A 14246-nucleotide genomic window follows, 5' to 3' on the forward strand; every position below is an offset into this window, starting at 1 on the left:
AGAGCCTCGAGTGACCGGCAGTCGAGTTACCGAGATACGCTACCACTGCACCTACTACTAGAGAGAGAGTCACTTGGTTGGGTTTTGCTTTCGCTGTAGGAGAGATGAGCGACATGAGTAGGAGTGGAGCATCCGGAACATGTACCGCCCCTCTGTTGGTGTACACGAGCCATTCCCTCGCTTCCACTCATGAGTCCGTAGCGTTTTTCAGTCTCTTTATAGAGGTGTTGCCCAACGTGAACTCATATGGTTTTGGTCCACATGTAAGAGGTTTTGAGTCCCAGCGCTTTGGCAGACCATATTTTTCTCATCGTGGTACTCGCCCTTAGCGTACTAGACATTTTATACCTGCACTTACTTTTACCACTTCAGAGTGGACGACCCAGTACTGAATTTTTAAGAGGTTTATGACTAACCCTGATACTGAGTTATCCACCTATTATTTTTCTTATATGTAGGTGGCAGGCGGAGGTCTGGAGAAAAAGTGACACATTTACTCCGGTTGTTCACGCCACATGACTGGAGATTCTTCATGGTTCTCCAGCCTCACCCCCGTTCAGAATTGTCTGTCTACATGGAGTACCCAAGATCATCGTATATGATCGTTATAGTCAGTTTACTTCACGGTCCTGGCAACACCTACATTAATCTATGGATACAAGGTTGAATTTCAGCTCAACATATCACCCGCAAACTGACGGTCAGACAAAGAGCAAATCAAATCCATGAAGACATGTTGAGGGTGTGTGCTTTGAAAAATAATAACAGTTGGAATAAGAATCTGTCATATGTGGAGTTCTCGTACAATAACAACTATCAAGGTTTATCCAGTAGCTGTTGGTGAGTATGTGTGTGTCGAAGGAAGTTAAGAACATCAAGGTTTATCTAAGTTCAGACATCCATCATGATAATAGTCATATGTCTTGTGTATTCTCTTATGAGTTGGATGATAAACTTATCCTCAATCACCTTTACAGGTCCTATCCTCGTCCCTTTATATAGTAGAAGATAAAGTATATATACATACAGACTGTACTAAAATACGGTGGCTACCCTATACCTAATAAAAACAGTTATTCATAAGTCATCATTACCGAGGGCAGACACATCCAGCCCAGCCTGATCGTTCTGCGTGCCCTGTCTCATCCGTCATCCGTCGTCATGCCAGCTGCATGCTCGTCACGCCTATCTGCCCAGCTATCCTGTAGCATTAAATGCGCCTCTGCCTCGTATCACGACTTCGTCTGTCAAAATGGTGCATGTGGAAGAAAAACACATTAGTGTTTATCATTAAATACGATTTAGATTGATTAAATAAATATCTACTCCAAGATCAAGAAAAACTGTTCGTTTGATTTCTATCTACGATCAGAAAATTGGTAGTACAAACCCAATCTAATCATACGAAAGATCATAATTTTGAAAATCTCGACATAAACCATGTGACAACGCCTCTTATTTTTTACATTGACAAGAACCGAACTGCCCCTAGACCCGGACCCACCTACAGGACTGGAAAGACAGGGATGCGCTCCGCGTCTTTAATATCCGCGCAGGCGCAGCCTCCCGCACCGGTTCGCCCCCAAATCTCATTCGCTACGCCGATGGGCCGAAAGAAGCGAACCCCCGCACCAAACCCTACTCCGCCCCCGGCCCCGCCCGACGCCCCCGACCGGCCGCAGGCCGCGGCGGCGGCGGCGGGGGGAGGGGATGACGCCGCCGTGCGCGCCGAGGTCGAGAAGGCGCTCGCCTGCCTGCAGCGAGGGAGCCACGCGAGGGCGCTGAGGCTCATGAAGGACACCGTAGCGCGGCACGGCGAGGGGTCCTCGCCGCTCCTCCTCCGCGCGCATGGCACCGTGCACGCCCGCGCCGCCGCCGTCCTCGACGACCCCGCCGCCCGCGCGCGCCACCACCGGGTGGCCCTCGAAGCGGCCCGCCGCGCCGTCGAGCTCGCGCCGGACTCGGTGGAGCTGGCCCATTTCCACGCCATGCTGCTATACGAGGTCGCCCCCGACGCCCGCTCGTACGAGGACGTCGTCGCCGAGTGTGAGCGTGGGCTCAACATCGAGGCTCCCTCCGACCCGGCGCCTCACTCCCTAAGGCTGCCCGCCCCCGACGTCGAGCAGGTCCATTCCGAGCTCCGCAGTCTGATCCAGAAGGCCAACCTCGCCTCCATCTCCACGTGGGTGAAAACCCTGGGTGGCGCTGGGGAGGACAAGCTTCGCCTGATCCCTGTGCGCCGCCTGGCTGAGGAACCCTTGGAGGCCCGCCTTGTCCCCACAGTGGCCCCTCCGCGCCGGACAAACGAGATCAAGAAGGCCACAAAGACTCCCGAGGAGCGCCGCCAGGAGATCGAGGTGCGGCTCGCTGCTATGAGGTTACTGCAGCAGCAAAAGGAGCAGAACAATGCTGTTGTCGCTGCCGATTCCTCATCTTCGCAGTCACAAGGAGACGAGCCCCCCTCCTCATCGTTTCAGTCATCCGCAGGTGGACATCGTGCTGACCGGAGAAAAGGTGGGTCCAGGAAGGCCATAATTTCATCGGCGCCCAATCGCATGGACCAGGTGCGTGTGTTCTGGGACACAATACCCGTGGAACGGAGGCTTGCATTCTTAAAGACTAGCATTTCTGAGCTGAAGTCACACTATGCTGCTGCAATGCATAAGGAGAAAGATGCTGGCAATGCAGCATCTGACGTGCTTAATCAGGTGCTAGGGTTTGCCACTAAGAGCGGTAAGTGGGATTTCTGGGTGTGTGGCCAGTGTCAGAAGCGATTCCCAGATGTGGAGTCACTCCAGTGGCATGTGTTGCGAGAGCATGTCGGTGTACTCTCACCTAGGTTGCAGGATATGGTGCCACAGGAGATTGATGCTGACTGGGCAGCAATGCTCATTGGTTGGAACTGGAGACCGTTGGATGCTACTGCAGCATTGAAAGTGCTCGAGGAAGAGCAAGCCGACAATCTTGGCCCAGATAGGGACAAGGATTCAATGACGTCGGATAATTGGAGTAACAAAGACAAATCGGACACGTCAGAATCCTCAGCTTCACCACACAATGAGGAGTGTGATAGTTTTGGAGTGGTGATGAGGGAAGGTGACCGTAAGTGGCCACTCTCTGATGATGGCGAAAGGGCAAATATTTTAGAGAGGATTCACTCATTGCTCCAAATCCTTGTGAACAACAAGAATCTTTCAGTGAGCAATCTGAACAGGGTGATACAATTTTCTATAGAGGAACTCAGGGGGATGCCTTCCGGGTCACTGCTGCTTAATCACTCGCTGGATGAGTCGCCACTCTGCATTTGCTTCTTGGAGGCATCATCACTGCGGAAGGTACTCAAATTCTTGCAGGACTTAACGCAGTCTGCTGGACTTAATAGGCAGTTAGAGAAGGATGAAGGACTAGGTGATGGGGATAGTTTCCCAAACAAACACGATATACAGGAGAAGGTTACACTAAATTCTGATTCATCGGAACTGATCCTTGATGGCCAGAGTTTTGGTGGGAAGTTTGACCCCGAGAATGTTGACACTGATGCACTGCTTTCATGGTTGTATGCTGGATCTTCAATTGGAGAGCAGCTGTTGTGTTGGAATCGTATGCTTGACAAAAGGTCAAATCAGGGCATGGATCTTCTTCGAGCGCTTGAGAGGGAGTTCAACAACTTGCAAAACTTATGTGAACGGAAGCATGAACAGCTGAGCAATGAGGAGGGCTTGCTTGCTATAGAGAACCTCTTTTGTGAAGAGCAAAGGCGAAGGGGGCACGTTGGGCGTTATGCATTCCAAGGATACGAGGAGCTCCTCAGGAAGCGGCAGGAGTTCTTGGAGCGCAATGCTGAGGAGCTGTTCAATGGTAGCAGATCCGAGTTAGATGCAATCTCAACTATTTTGAAGGAAGTTCACACATCACACTTTGGTTATGATGAGACCTTTTCTGGCATGACCCCACGCTTGTGTGATTTTGATGGGGCAGAAGATGAGTGGAGGCTGCATGATTTTATACATCCAAATGATTCGGTGGTGATGATGGTTGTTACAAAGATGAAGGAACAAATTACTGTCGAGGTCTGTTCTTCTGGATTCTAATTAACTGCAGAAGTCACATAAAATCTTCAAATGCAATAACTATATTAGTTTTCTAATTCTTTTGCTTGCAGCTTAGCAAGATAGATGCGAGGATTATGCGAAATGTAGCTGTGATGCAGCAACTGGAGCGCAAGCTTGGACCTGCTTCCGCTCTTGATTATCGAATGATTCTTCTTCCGCTCATGAAATCATTCTTGCGAGTTCGTATGCAGCATCTCAGTTTTCAGTGCCTTATGTTTTTGTTCATTGCTTAATTATGGTTATGGTATGCACTGTAGAGCCATTTGGAAGAACTGGTGGACAAGGATGCCAGAGAGAGATCTGATGCTGCTAGGGAAGCCTTCCTGGCTGAACTTGCCTTGGATGCTAAGAAGAATGCAAGCAAAGGGGGTGACATGAAACAATCCCATGAGAAATCAAAGGACAAGAAGAAGTTGAAGGATTCTCGGAGACCTAAGGAGCTCAAGGTGGCTGTGCTTTTGAGTTAGACCATATAGTACACTCTTCATATTCACAACAAGGGAATTTCTTTTCCTGCTATAATTCTTCTGAATTCTTCCTAGGATTCAAGCTGGAGTGGCCAGTATCTTGTTTGCCAGGACAGTGCTGATGAGGAAACAACAGAGAAGCTGTAAGTAATTCTTGTAGTATCTATGTTCTGATGAATTCGATTGCTAAAGAAGAGCTCTTTCTTAACTGGATACAATGCAGTGTACATGTTTGCTCAGAAAACATTTGGAATTCATCCTTTCCTTTTTTGGGTATCTGTAGCTACAATACTACTAACTTAGATAGTTGGATTTTGTCTGCAATTTTAAGGATGCATGATTACAAGCTCGCTCTGTTTGAAGCTATTTTTCCTATTTTTTTGGTGCATATAACATGGTAGACATCATCTGACAACAGTAGGAAGGAGTCAATTGATCTAGTATCCTTTTATTTTTTTTAGACCTGTTGAACCTTAACCAATCATTGTGCTTTGAAAAAGTTTTGCCGGAAATTGTTAAAAACATCAACGGTACTACATATTATCATGCAACTATTATCTTAAAACCATACCTTTTTGTATTTGTCTTTGTGGCAGGGTATGAATGATTGCTATCCATTAAATACTATTGATCAGTGGGTTAGGACATATGTCTATCCAATACCATCCGAGGGCAATTAATTGTTTATTATGGTTTTAAATGCAAAATGAAATAGGCTGTTGGTTTCTGTGATCAATGGCTAATAATTGTTGTGGGTGCCAGATACAGAACATAAATGAATATGGGCCACTAGATGTAGGCGATCAAAGGGCTAGGAATGCTATGTGTACACAAAGATAGATGGATACAGAAAGTATATATATTCTCTCTCTGATACTCTTGCTTTATATTTTTTTGAGGGAATTCTCCCTTTATATTAGTATGGACATATAAGTATATATATATTCTTTTATATTGCCACCTCAACATTGCACATTCAATTTCACTGCTACTGCTAAAACACTATTTTATCGATTTCTAGTTTCACTCTGGAACCAAGAGAGTTTAAATGAATGCTCAAAACATTGGTGTATCATTTTTGCGTAACTATACAACATTCTAGTTTCCCTTTACATTGGAAGTTACTTGATTATGACATCATGGTGAATGCTTTGGTACCATGTGCTTCACCCAAACTATCGAATTTCCATATGCATTTGGTGTTTTCTATCAGGCGCTTCTTCACTTGAGATAATTGTTCATGTCTTGTATGCTGCACACTTGTATGTGTTTCTGATAGGAATTTACTGCAAAAAACTTATTTAATTAGTGAATGCCTTAGTTCTTTAGAATGTGCAGCATGAATAAAAGAAGCTGCAATAGAATAATTCTTTCATCGACCTCATCCTTTGTAAAAAAAATTATGACCTTTCTGTTATTTTGCAGTCAAATTCTTGCTGATTGTGATGATTTGGACTGCAAGCTTTCGACAAGTGATGATTACTTCAATGAACAAGAGGAAGAACTTAGGCATAGGGTACAACTTGAAGCGGAGGAAAGAAAGCTGGAAGAGACTCTGGAATATCAACGGCGGATAGAGGAGGAAGCAAAGCAGAAGCATCTTGCAGAACAATATAGAAGTTCCTATGCGTCTTCTGTTATTGGGGCATCTGGTCTTTCAAATACTGTGAATTTAAACAGGGGCCAGGATAAACATGAAAGTGCTCTCAATAACTCTTTGCCTGCTTATCTCGAAGGCATAAAGTTTGGTGATTTTCACGTTTCTGAAGTTCCTTTGCGAGAAGAAAACTCTAGCTCTGGATTATGTGGCATGAATCTGCTGCAAAACACTGAGAACTGTTTTAGCGAGAAACATAATGGATTGGGCTCTCCTGGGGCACAGGCATTAACCAGCAGCGATATGGATATCTCTAAGTTAACATTGAAAATGAACGGAATTTGGAAAAATGCACAACACATAAAGCCTCTGGGTAATCCTAGCATCCAAAGGCCTAAGAAAAGTACTAGTGATCCACATAAGAAATACACCCAAGGTTGTTGGCTCTGCCTTGTACAAGTTAGAGCTTTCACTATCAGTTTTATTTACAATCATAACATTCTATATCTGTTTATTATTGCAGGTGTGCCCGGTGCCATTTATGTTGATGATGATAGGGCATCTAGTCCACAATTTGGTATGCCAGCTCCTAGATGGAGTGGTTCTGGTAAAGTAGCTCCCTTTGCAAATCACGGCTATCAAGATGGAAAACAGAATCAGCTACATGTTTTGCCTTCAGATGATCCACAATTTGTTCATAAAGGTCACTCAGCAGTAACAGAGAAGCCAAATTTTGAGAAAGGTAGCTATTGTTTAGACCCACAAGTGTACCCATATAAACTGATTTTCGCTATCGTTTTTTAGCACTGGATTTAATAGTTGAAGATTCAAATTGAATCTGGTAAGCTTTACACACTAAACTAGCATAAAGTGGCATGTATGTTAATAGTATACACTGGTTCCTTCTAAGCTGTACGGTATCAAATTGTACCAGCATCACAATGTTCCTGGTTTTTATCTATGTTAATTTCCTCTACATATATGCCACGCAGTACTGGGCAACTTGCCTTTATGGTTAAATTTTTTGGTATTTCTTTTCTCCTGTGATATAAACCCTTCAATGAATAATAGAATTTATTTCACAGATTGATAACAAATAAGTTCAACTCAATCTTTGAGTGCCTGAATGCAGCTAAAAGCTTATCAAGTACTGAAATACATTGAAGCATCAGTTTCATAGTTATTCTTGTATATTTAATTCATCCGGATTACTTGATGAAAGCAACCTGTATGAACTCATGTGAAATTATTCCTCTTACATCCAGTTGACAGTGGTGCAATGCCATCAGCAGCTGTCTGTGTCGAGGATGATTTTGATAAAAGGTTCCAAGAAGACCTCAATGAAGCTATGCGCCAAAGCCTTGGTACCCCAGTACTTTTTTTTTGGTCTCCTTCCATTCTCTATGTATCTGTTCATATCTTAGGCCCTTGAACAGATATGGACATTTACACACAACACTTGTAGCATCATAAAGAGCTTTTCTCATGTCAACGACATGCTGGTTCATTGAGTTATTTATGCCATTTGCAGATCATTGTCCTGTTGCCATGTTGAAGAATAATTTGACGACTATAAATTTATAATACACATTATTATATTTTTACCATGTATCAGACATTAGGATGTTATGATGATTGTTCTCTTAGTCTTTACTCTGTATTTCTGCATTAGCTTCTGTTAATGAGGGTCATCTCATGTTATGCAATTTTGATCATTTCTACATTAGTCCTATCATTTAAGGTTATGACTTATGATGCTTCTCCTGCTGATCCAACATCGTCTTTTGCAATTTTGACCATTTCTGACTTTAGTCCTATTGTATAAGGTCATGATGCTTCTTCTGCTGATACAACAAGCACTTCAAATGGGGAAGAAGTGTATGGGGCTGGCCTTAAAAATGCTGCTGGTGAATACAATTGTTTTTTGAATGTGATTATTCAGGTAAGCATGGACTTATAATGTGCTTTTCACCAGGCTTATGCAATTGCGCTTTGTTTACCCATAACGTTCCTCTATACGCAGTCATTATGGCATATAAGGCAGTTTCGAGACTACTTCCTTAAAACATCATCACTACACAAGCATGTTGAAGATCCTTGTGCTGTCTGTGCATTATACAATATCTTCATTGACTTGAGCAAAGCATCCAAGGGTCAAGGAGAAGCTGTTGCACCTACTTCATTGAGGATCGCTTTGAGCAAATCCTACCCGAACAGCAAATTCTTCCAGGAGGTAAATTGGCTTAACCCCTCAATAGTTTAAGGGATTTATGTACATTCCTTCAGCATTTTATCATCCAAATTCTTGCTTTACATCTCTGTGTGGCTTTTGTCAATCTAATATTTATGTTTGTTGACCCTAGTCAATTTATGATCATGACAGGGACAAATGAATGATGCATCTGAGGTATTAGGGGTAATCTTTGAGTGTTTGCATAAATCATACACTTCTCGTGCTGTCTGCCATGGTAAATCTCATGAAAAGAATTCTATTGGATCATGGGATTGTGCAAATAGTTCTTGCATAGCACACAGTCTTTTTGGAATGGATGTATATGAACGGATGAACTGTCACAATTGTAAATTGGAGTCTAGGCGGCTCAAATACACTTCATTTTTCCACAATATCAATGCTAGTTCACTCCGAACTGCAAAGGTTAGTTTTCTTTCTTTTGTTGGATCTCATGATAATGTACACCCTCTCTGTTTCTTTCTGTTATCTATGGTTTCTGATATATTACAATCAAGATAGTTACTGATTCCGCTAACTATTCCTTTTTCAGACGATGTGTCCACATTATTCGTTTGATGAACTTTTGAAGGTTGTTGTGATGAATGACCAACTAGCTTGTGATCAAGATGTTGGTGGCTGTGGAAAACCAAATCATATTCACCACATTCTTTCTAGTTCCCCACATGTTTTTACAGTTGGTAAGCTTTTTGCTCTTGGATGTACCAGGCTGCAATTATTTTGTCCCATAGAGTTTCAAGTACGTCCAGCAGTTGTTGACAAATATTTGATCTCACAGTATTCCCTTAGAATGCTTTTATGTTGTGTTTTTGCCATAATCATGTAGGATAGCTTGCTGTATTTCTAGTTCCCCGCATGTTTTTACAGTCGGTAAGCTTTTTGCTCTTGGATGTACCAGGCTGCAACTATTTTGTCCGGTGGAGTTTCAAGTATGTCCAGCAGTTGTTGACAAATATTTGATCTCCCAGTATTCCCTTAGGATGCTTTTATGTTGTGTTTTTGCCATAATCATGTAGGATAGCTTGCTGTATTCTCTTAATCGACCATCTTTAAACTAGCAAGTGCGATTTGGCCCGTTTTCGGCATGTTACAGCCTTGTGAGGAACATGCTTGCACTTGAATGCTTGCATATTTTATGTTTAGTGATATCATTTATTGCCATGCCTGTCTACTTACCTGTTAAACTTTCATTTTAGTTTTGGGATGGCAGAATAACAAAGAGAGTGTGGATGACATTTCTGCAACTCTGATTGGTATTTCAACTGAAATAGACATTAGCATTTTCTACCGTGGTCTAGATCAAGGACGCAAACACACACTGGTGTCAGTGGTATGGCCACAAAGACCCTTTATTTTGTTATATCTCCTTCTTGAATGGATATTGCATGGTTTTGTTGATAGCTATTTTCTTAGACCTGCAATGAATGTTCTGCTGGTAAATGAATATTTAGCGTTATTTATGTGGCAACAAAAATATGCACATTTTGTTCTGCAAGCGTTTTGGTATGCTGGTATTTGGCAGGTGGGAGAACTACCAAATTGACTCCAGTTTCAAAAATAAGCTGATATCTCCTGGTTGGCCTTTTTTTTCACAGAGCTCATGGTATTGCCAATATTGGATGTGCTATTGGCCGATTACAGGGCTTGCACAGAAACATTGAGAATTGTGAGCTGATAGGATATGAAGTAGGTTGAATATATATAAGGTGACAAGTGACAGCAGCAGCATGTTATGCGTAGCAGTTAGATGCAGTAGGTGTAGTAGCAAATCGAGTTCAGCTGTTACAAAACCAATATACTCATTAACGTGATTGTACTATTACCAATCACATAATTATGGTGACATATTTTGTAATGTTACCTCCAGTTGCCAACTGATGCAGTAACATATAGTGTTCAAATTCCAAAAAACAATTGGTGTAAATTTTAATTTCATGCCTGATTATATAGCTTAGTGTTTTCAAATTATATTTCCAATGAAGCTTCACTACTAAACCTGTCAAAAAGATAATTAAATAGATACTGATTTGTTTTATTATTTCTAAATTATGAACGGACATGGGAGTGTATTATATTTTTAAATTAGCAAACATGGCTTTTCACTGTATTACATGATCTTGCACCAAAGTCTAGTGTTCGGAAATCTGTTCATGCATTATCTATGATTTATATTTTGATGCTTTTTAACATCCGCAGGTTTGTTACTACGGGCAGCATTATCATTGCTTTGCTTTCAAGGATGGACGGTGGGTCATGTATGATGACCAGACAGTTAAGGTAACCATATAATCTCACTAAAGTGAGCATCCTTTCTGAGTTGTACTCTTGCCTAGTATGACCTGGTTCCGGTTCCTTGTTTGTCCAGGTTATTGGTAGTTGGGATGATGTGCTCGTGATGTGTAAAAAGGGTCATTTGCAACCGCAAGTGCTTTTCTTTGAGGCCGCCAATTAATTATTCTTCAGAGTCGACTGTGCTGTGCAGTGGTTAGCATGCCCTCTGATATAGGTTTTTCCCTGTGATCGTGAAGATTAGGAATAGATTAGTAAATTCGTTTTGGGAGGGGAGATATAGCAGTCTTCAACAGTTGCATTGATCTGTGACCTTTTGTCGAGCCTTCTTAATAAGCATTCATTTGACATACTAGGGCAAAAAGGGGCTGTTTATCCTTTCGTTTTTTCTTTAGCCTTGGGTATAGTTGCTGAACTTCTGATCCTTCATCTGCCAATAAGATTTCACCGTCTATCAAGTGGATGGGGCATTCGACATGTGTTGCCATCGAGGGACTGGAACAATGAAAAGGTGCAGCTGAGTTTGTCTGGAGCTCTTCATTTTGCACCAGTGATGTATAGAATTTTGTGCTTACAATGAGAAGGCTGGTATAGGAGTGTCTGTTTTGCTGCCGTAAGGTTTCAAAAGGGAAAAGAAGGGAAGTGGTGTCTACTGTATTTGTTCGTCGAAAATTGTTGGGAAAAGAAATGCAAATTGGAATATGGTACCAACGTTGTGAAGGTATCATTTCGAGAAGTCTGTAAAGCTTGAGGCTATACAGAAATGAATCAATATGATTATGTGAGATGGTTATAGCGATGAATAACAGAAACCTTATCGCTACCGCTGGTACTCTTTTACTGTTTTGTGATAACAGCAGCGGAAATTGCTGTTCATTTTCCTTCTTTTTGGTGTGACCACAGTTTCTGAGGTACCGAATTTATCGTGCGGCTTTTGCAACTAAAATCTTATCTACAATTAATAATTCCCGTAGCGTTTTGATCGCAGACCATGATTTGGGAGTACGCATGTAAAAGCAAGAAAAAAAATCTGTTAAATTCTTGCCGTTTGGAAAGCTGCACGTTCCTTGTTCGTACAGGAACTGAGGCCTCACTGGAGCGCGTAGAGTGTGTTCTGTCCCACTCCGAGTTAGAGATAAGCTGGCCCCTTCTTGCAGCAAGTGAATTGGCTCTCGCCATGGAGCTGCCGCTCTCCCCTCCGCGCGCCCACGCCGCTCTCCTCGCCTGCAGTTCCACTCCCATCGTCTTCGGACACCGCTCCCATTCCGCTCCTGGGAGCAGCCGCGCACGCCCGCTCCTCGCCCGCAGGAGCAAGAAGTACCGGAGCGACGAGGACGCCGCCGCGGAGCCCAAAATCATCACCCTCGGGCGGCCGGGGAAGAGCCGGCGGCGCCGCAACAGGAAGCAGAAGCTAGACGAAGACGAGGAAAGCGACGAGTGGAAGGAGGAGCAGGAGGAGGAGGAGGGTGAGGAGGACGAGCGGGACGCGGCGATCCCGGAGGTGGTGACGAACCGGATGATGCGGCGCGTCGGGGTGTCGGTGGGCGCGCCGCTGGCGCTGGGCGTGGGGTTCTTCCCGGTGTTCTACTACCTCAAGGCGGTGGCGAAGGTGGACGTGCCGACGTGGATCCCCTTCGGCGTGTCCTTCGTCTTCTTCGGCGCCGCGCTGCTGGGGGTCAGCTACGGCATCGTGTCCGCGAGCTGGGACCCCGCCAGGGAGGGCTCCCTGCTCGGATGGAACGAGGCGCGCCGCAACTGGCCCGTCTTCTGGGACTCGCTCCGGGGCCGCTCCCCTCCGCCTCCTCCCCCGCGCCGGGGATAGGCTACACCATTTTCCGTCGTTTCGTTCGTTTTCTTGCAGTAGATTTAGATTGTTTTTGCGCTTATCCTGTAATCTACCCTTGGCTATGTGCACTAGTGTTTGCATACATGTCGATTGCTCGCATTAGATTCGCAAATGTTCTACCTCTCATACTAGCTTTCATAGTAAAATCAGGATAAACTTTGCCAAATAGCAGTTTATAATTTTTAACAATGAGAATGATTTGATTACTTAAAATGAATTAGATGTTAAAAGTTAAAAAATAATCTTTTGCTGATCCACTTCCTCACTCACTTCTTCCACAGATTTTACCTTAAATAATTACTTTTAGCCATATAAGAATCACCTCTCCTAGAGGATTTGGATAGGGGAACTCTACTGCTTAGTTCGTCTTATATAATGTGAGCCTGTTACATCCTGTGATTACGCATGCCCTTCAACGGTTTGGCTCCAACTTCTGCTACTTCATCTGATTCTTTTACCTTGGAAATATAGTGTGCCGGGACACGTTCATCTGTGCAATCGTGCTGCCAGTCCACCACCACCCCGGCCGTCGTCGTGCAGAGACAGCTCAGCGCGTGCACGCGATCTGAAGTCTGTGCCCAGGCGCCGTGCCTGCCGCGCGCTATTGGTTGGCTCGGCGGCACATTGTTCCAGCTGCGGGCGGCGGCAAAGTCGAGCTGCGTGGTGGGGAGCTGGGGATTGTGCTGCTTCGGTAGTTGGGACCCAGAGGAGCGCTACGTTTCCGTGGATGGAGCCGGGCAGCTGGGCACGGCGGACGGGCGGCCCGGCGTGCTGTGCAGGGCCAGCGGCACGCACGCCGCGCGGGAGGCCGTGCGGTGGGTGCGGCCACCGCGAGGCGGCACACCATGACTCCGTGGCTGCTCGCGCTTCTGGGGCCTCATTAATGCGCTCGCTGAGACCCAATGCCAGCGGGCTCCAAACAACCTTGATGGCAACGGATGAAGCGTGGAAGGTGAGGCGCCCTCCGGCCTCCTCGCAGGTGAACCGTGCACGCTACTGGCTCCAAAAGGCCGTGCGCGCGCGCGGTTTGGCCCGCCGCCGACGACATGGCATGGAGCGTGCGTACATGAGCCGTGATGCGGCACCCGGCCCCGCGTGGTGGCGTTTGCCGTTTGGGGCCTTGGCTTACCTGGGGACCGGGGGTAGGAGACGAGTGGTACGTTCCTGTGGACCGAGCGGCGAAGGTGGGCACGGCGGCAGACGGCTGGCGAACTAATTTGGGGGCAGTGGTCGGTGATGCGGCGCCGTCATCATTTTTTACTACATAAGCACGCACACTACCCACATAGACGTACACCTGTACGCGTCCATATGCACGTTAGAAGGACATTCGAGGCTTGAGATCTTCAATACGTGAAAACATACAATATCATTGAACATATACACATATATATCCTATCTAGCCTAACTTGAGCTTAACCCAAACACGGATGAGCGCCCGTATCGAGCGGAGCTCAAACACAGGTTGATTCGTCGCTCACTTGCATCTTAGTTCTTAGAGTCTGTTTGTTTTTCCCTAGATTCTGTATTGTGAATTGTAAAAGTTCACATTGGATGGATTATGGATTATACTATAATCTAGATATATATTTGTAAAATACATTTTTAAAATCTAACCATTTATTTATAGAACCTAACCATTTATTTATAGAATCTACGATCTAAAATTCACAAATCTAAAGAC

The 14246-nt window shown here is 44.6% G+C and overlaps 2 protein-coding genes across 3 annotated transcripts; both read left to right on the forward strand.

Moving 5' to 3' along the window:
• The first annotated feature begins 1560 nt into the window (after positions 1-1560).
• Positions 1561-11539, forward strand: LOC133916856 (uncharacterized). Of its 2 annotated transcripts, XM_062360729.1 has the most exons (14): positions 1561-4070; positions 4163-4291; positions 4370-4558; positions 4655-4722; positions 6005-6612; positions 6700-6918; positions 7442-7540; positions 8003-8118; positions 8200-8409; positions 8560-8832; positions 8960-9107; positions 9624-9757; positions 10624-10704; positions 10793-11539. In XM_062360729.1, the coding sequence occupies exons 1-14, from the start codon at positions 1605-1607 to the stop codon at positions 10877-10879; spliced, it is 4827 nt and encodes a 1608-aa protein (XP_062216713.1). In that variant the 5' UTR covers positions 1561-1604; the 3' UTR covers positions 10880-11539. The 2 variants fall into 2 exon arrangements, with proteins under 2 accessions (XP_062216713.1, XP_062216714.1); XM_062360730.1 differs by lacking the exons at positions 10624-10704; positions 10793-11539 and having other exon boundaries at positions 9326-9710.
• A 246-nt stretch (positions 11540-11785) lies between these two features.
• On the forward strand, positions 11786-12661 carry LOC133916857 (protein PAM68, chloroplastic-like). Its single transcript, XM_062360731.1, has one exon. The coding sequence runs from the start codon at positions 11894-11896 to the stop codon at positions 12536-12538; it is 645 nt and encodes a 214-aa protein (XP_062216715.1). The 5' UTR covers positions 11786-11893; the 3' UTR covers positions 12539-12661.
• Positions 12662-14246: the final 1585 nt, after the last annotated feature.

The sequence above is a fragment of the Phragmites australis genome, chromosome 4 (genome assembly GCF_958298935.1).
Source record: "Phragmites australis chromosome 4, lpPhrAust1.1, whole genome shotgun sequence".
NCBI lineage: Eukaryota > Viridiplantae > Streptophyta > Magnoliopsida > Poales > Poaceae > Phragmites > Phragmites australis.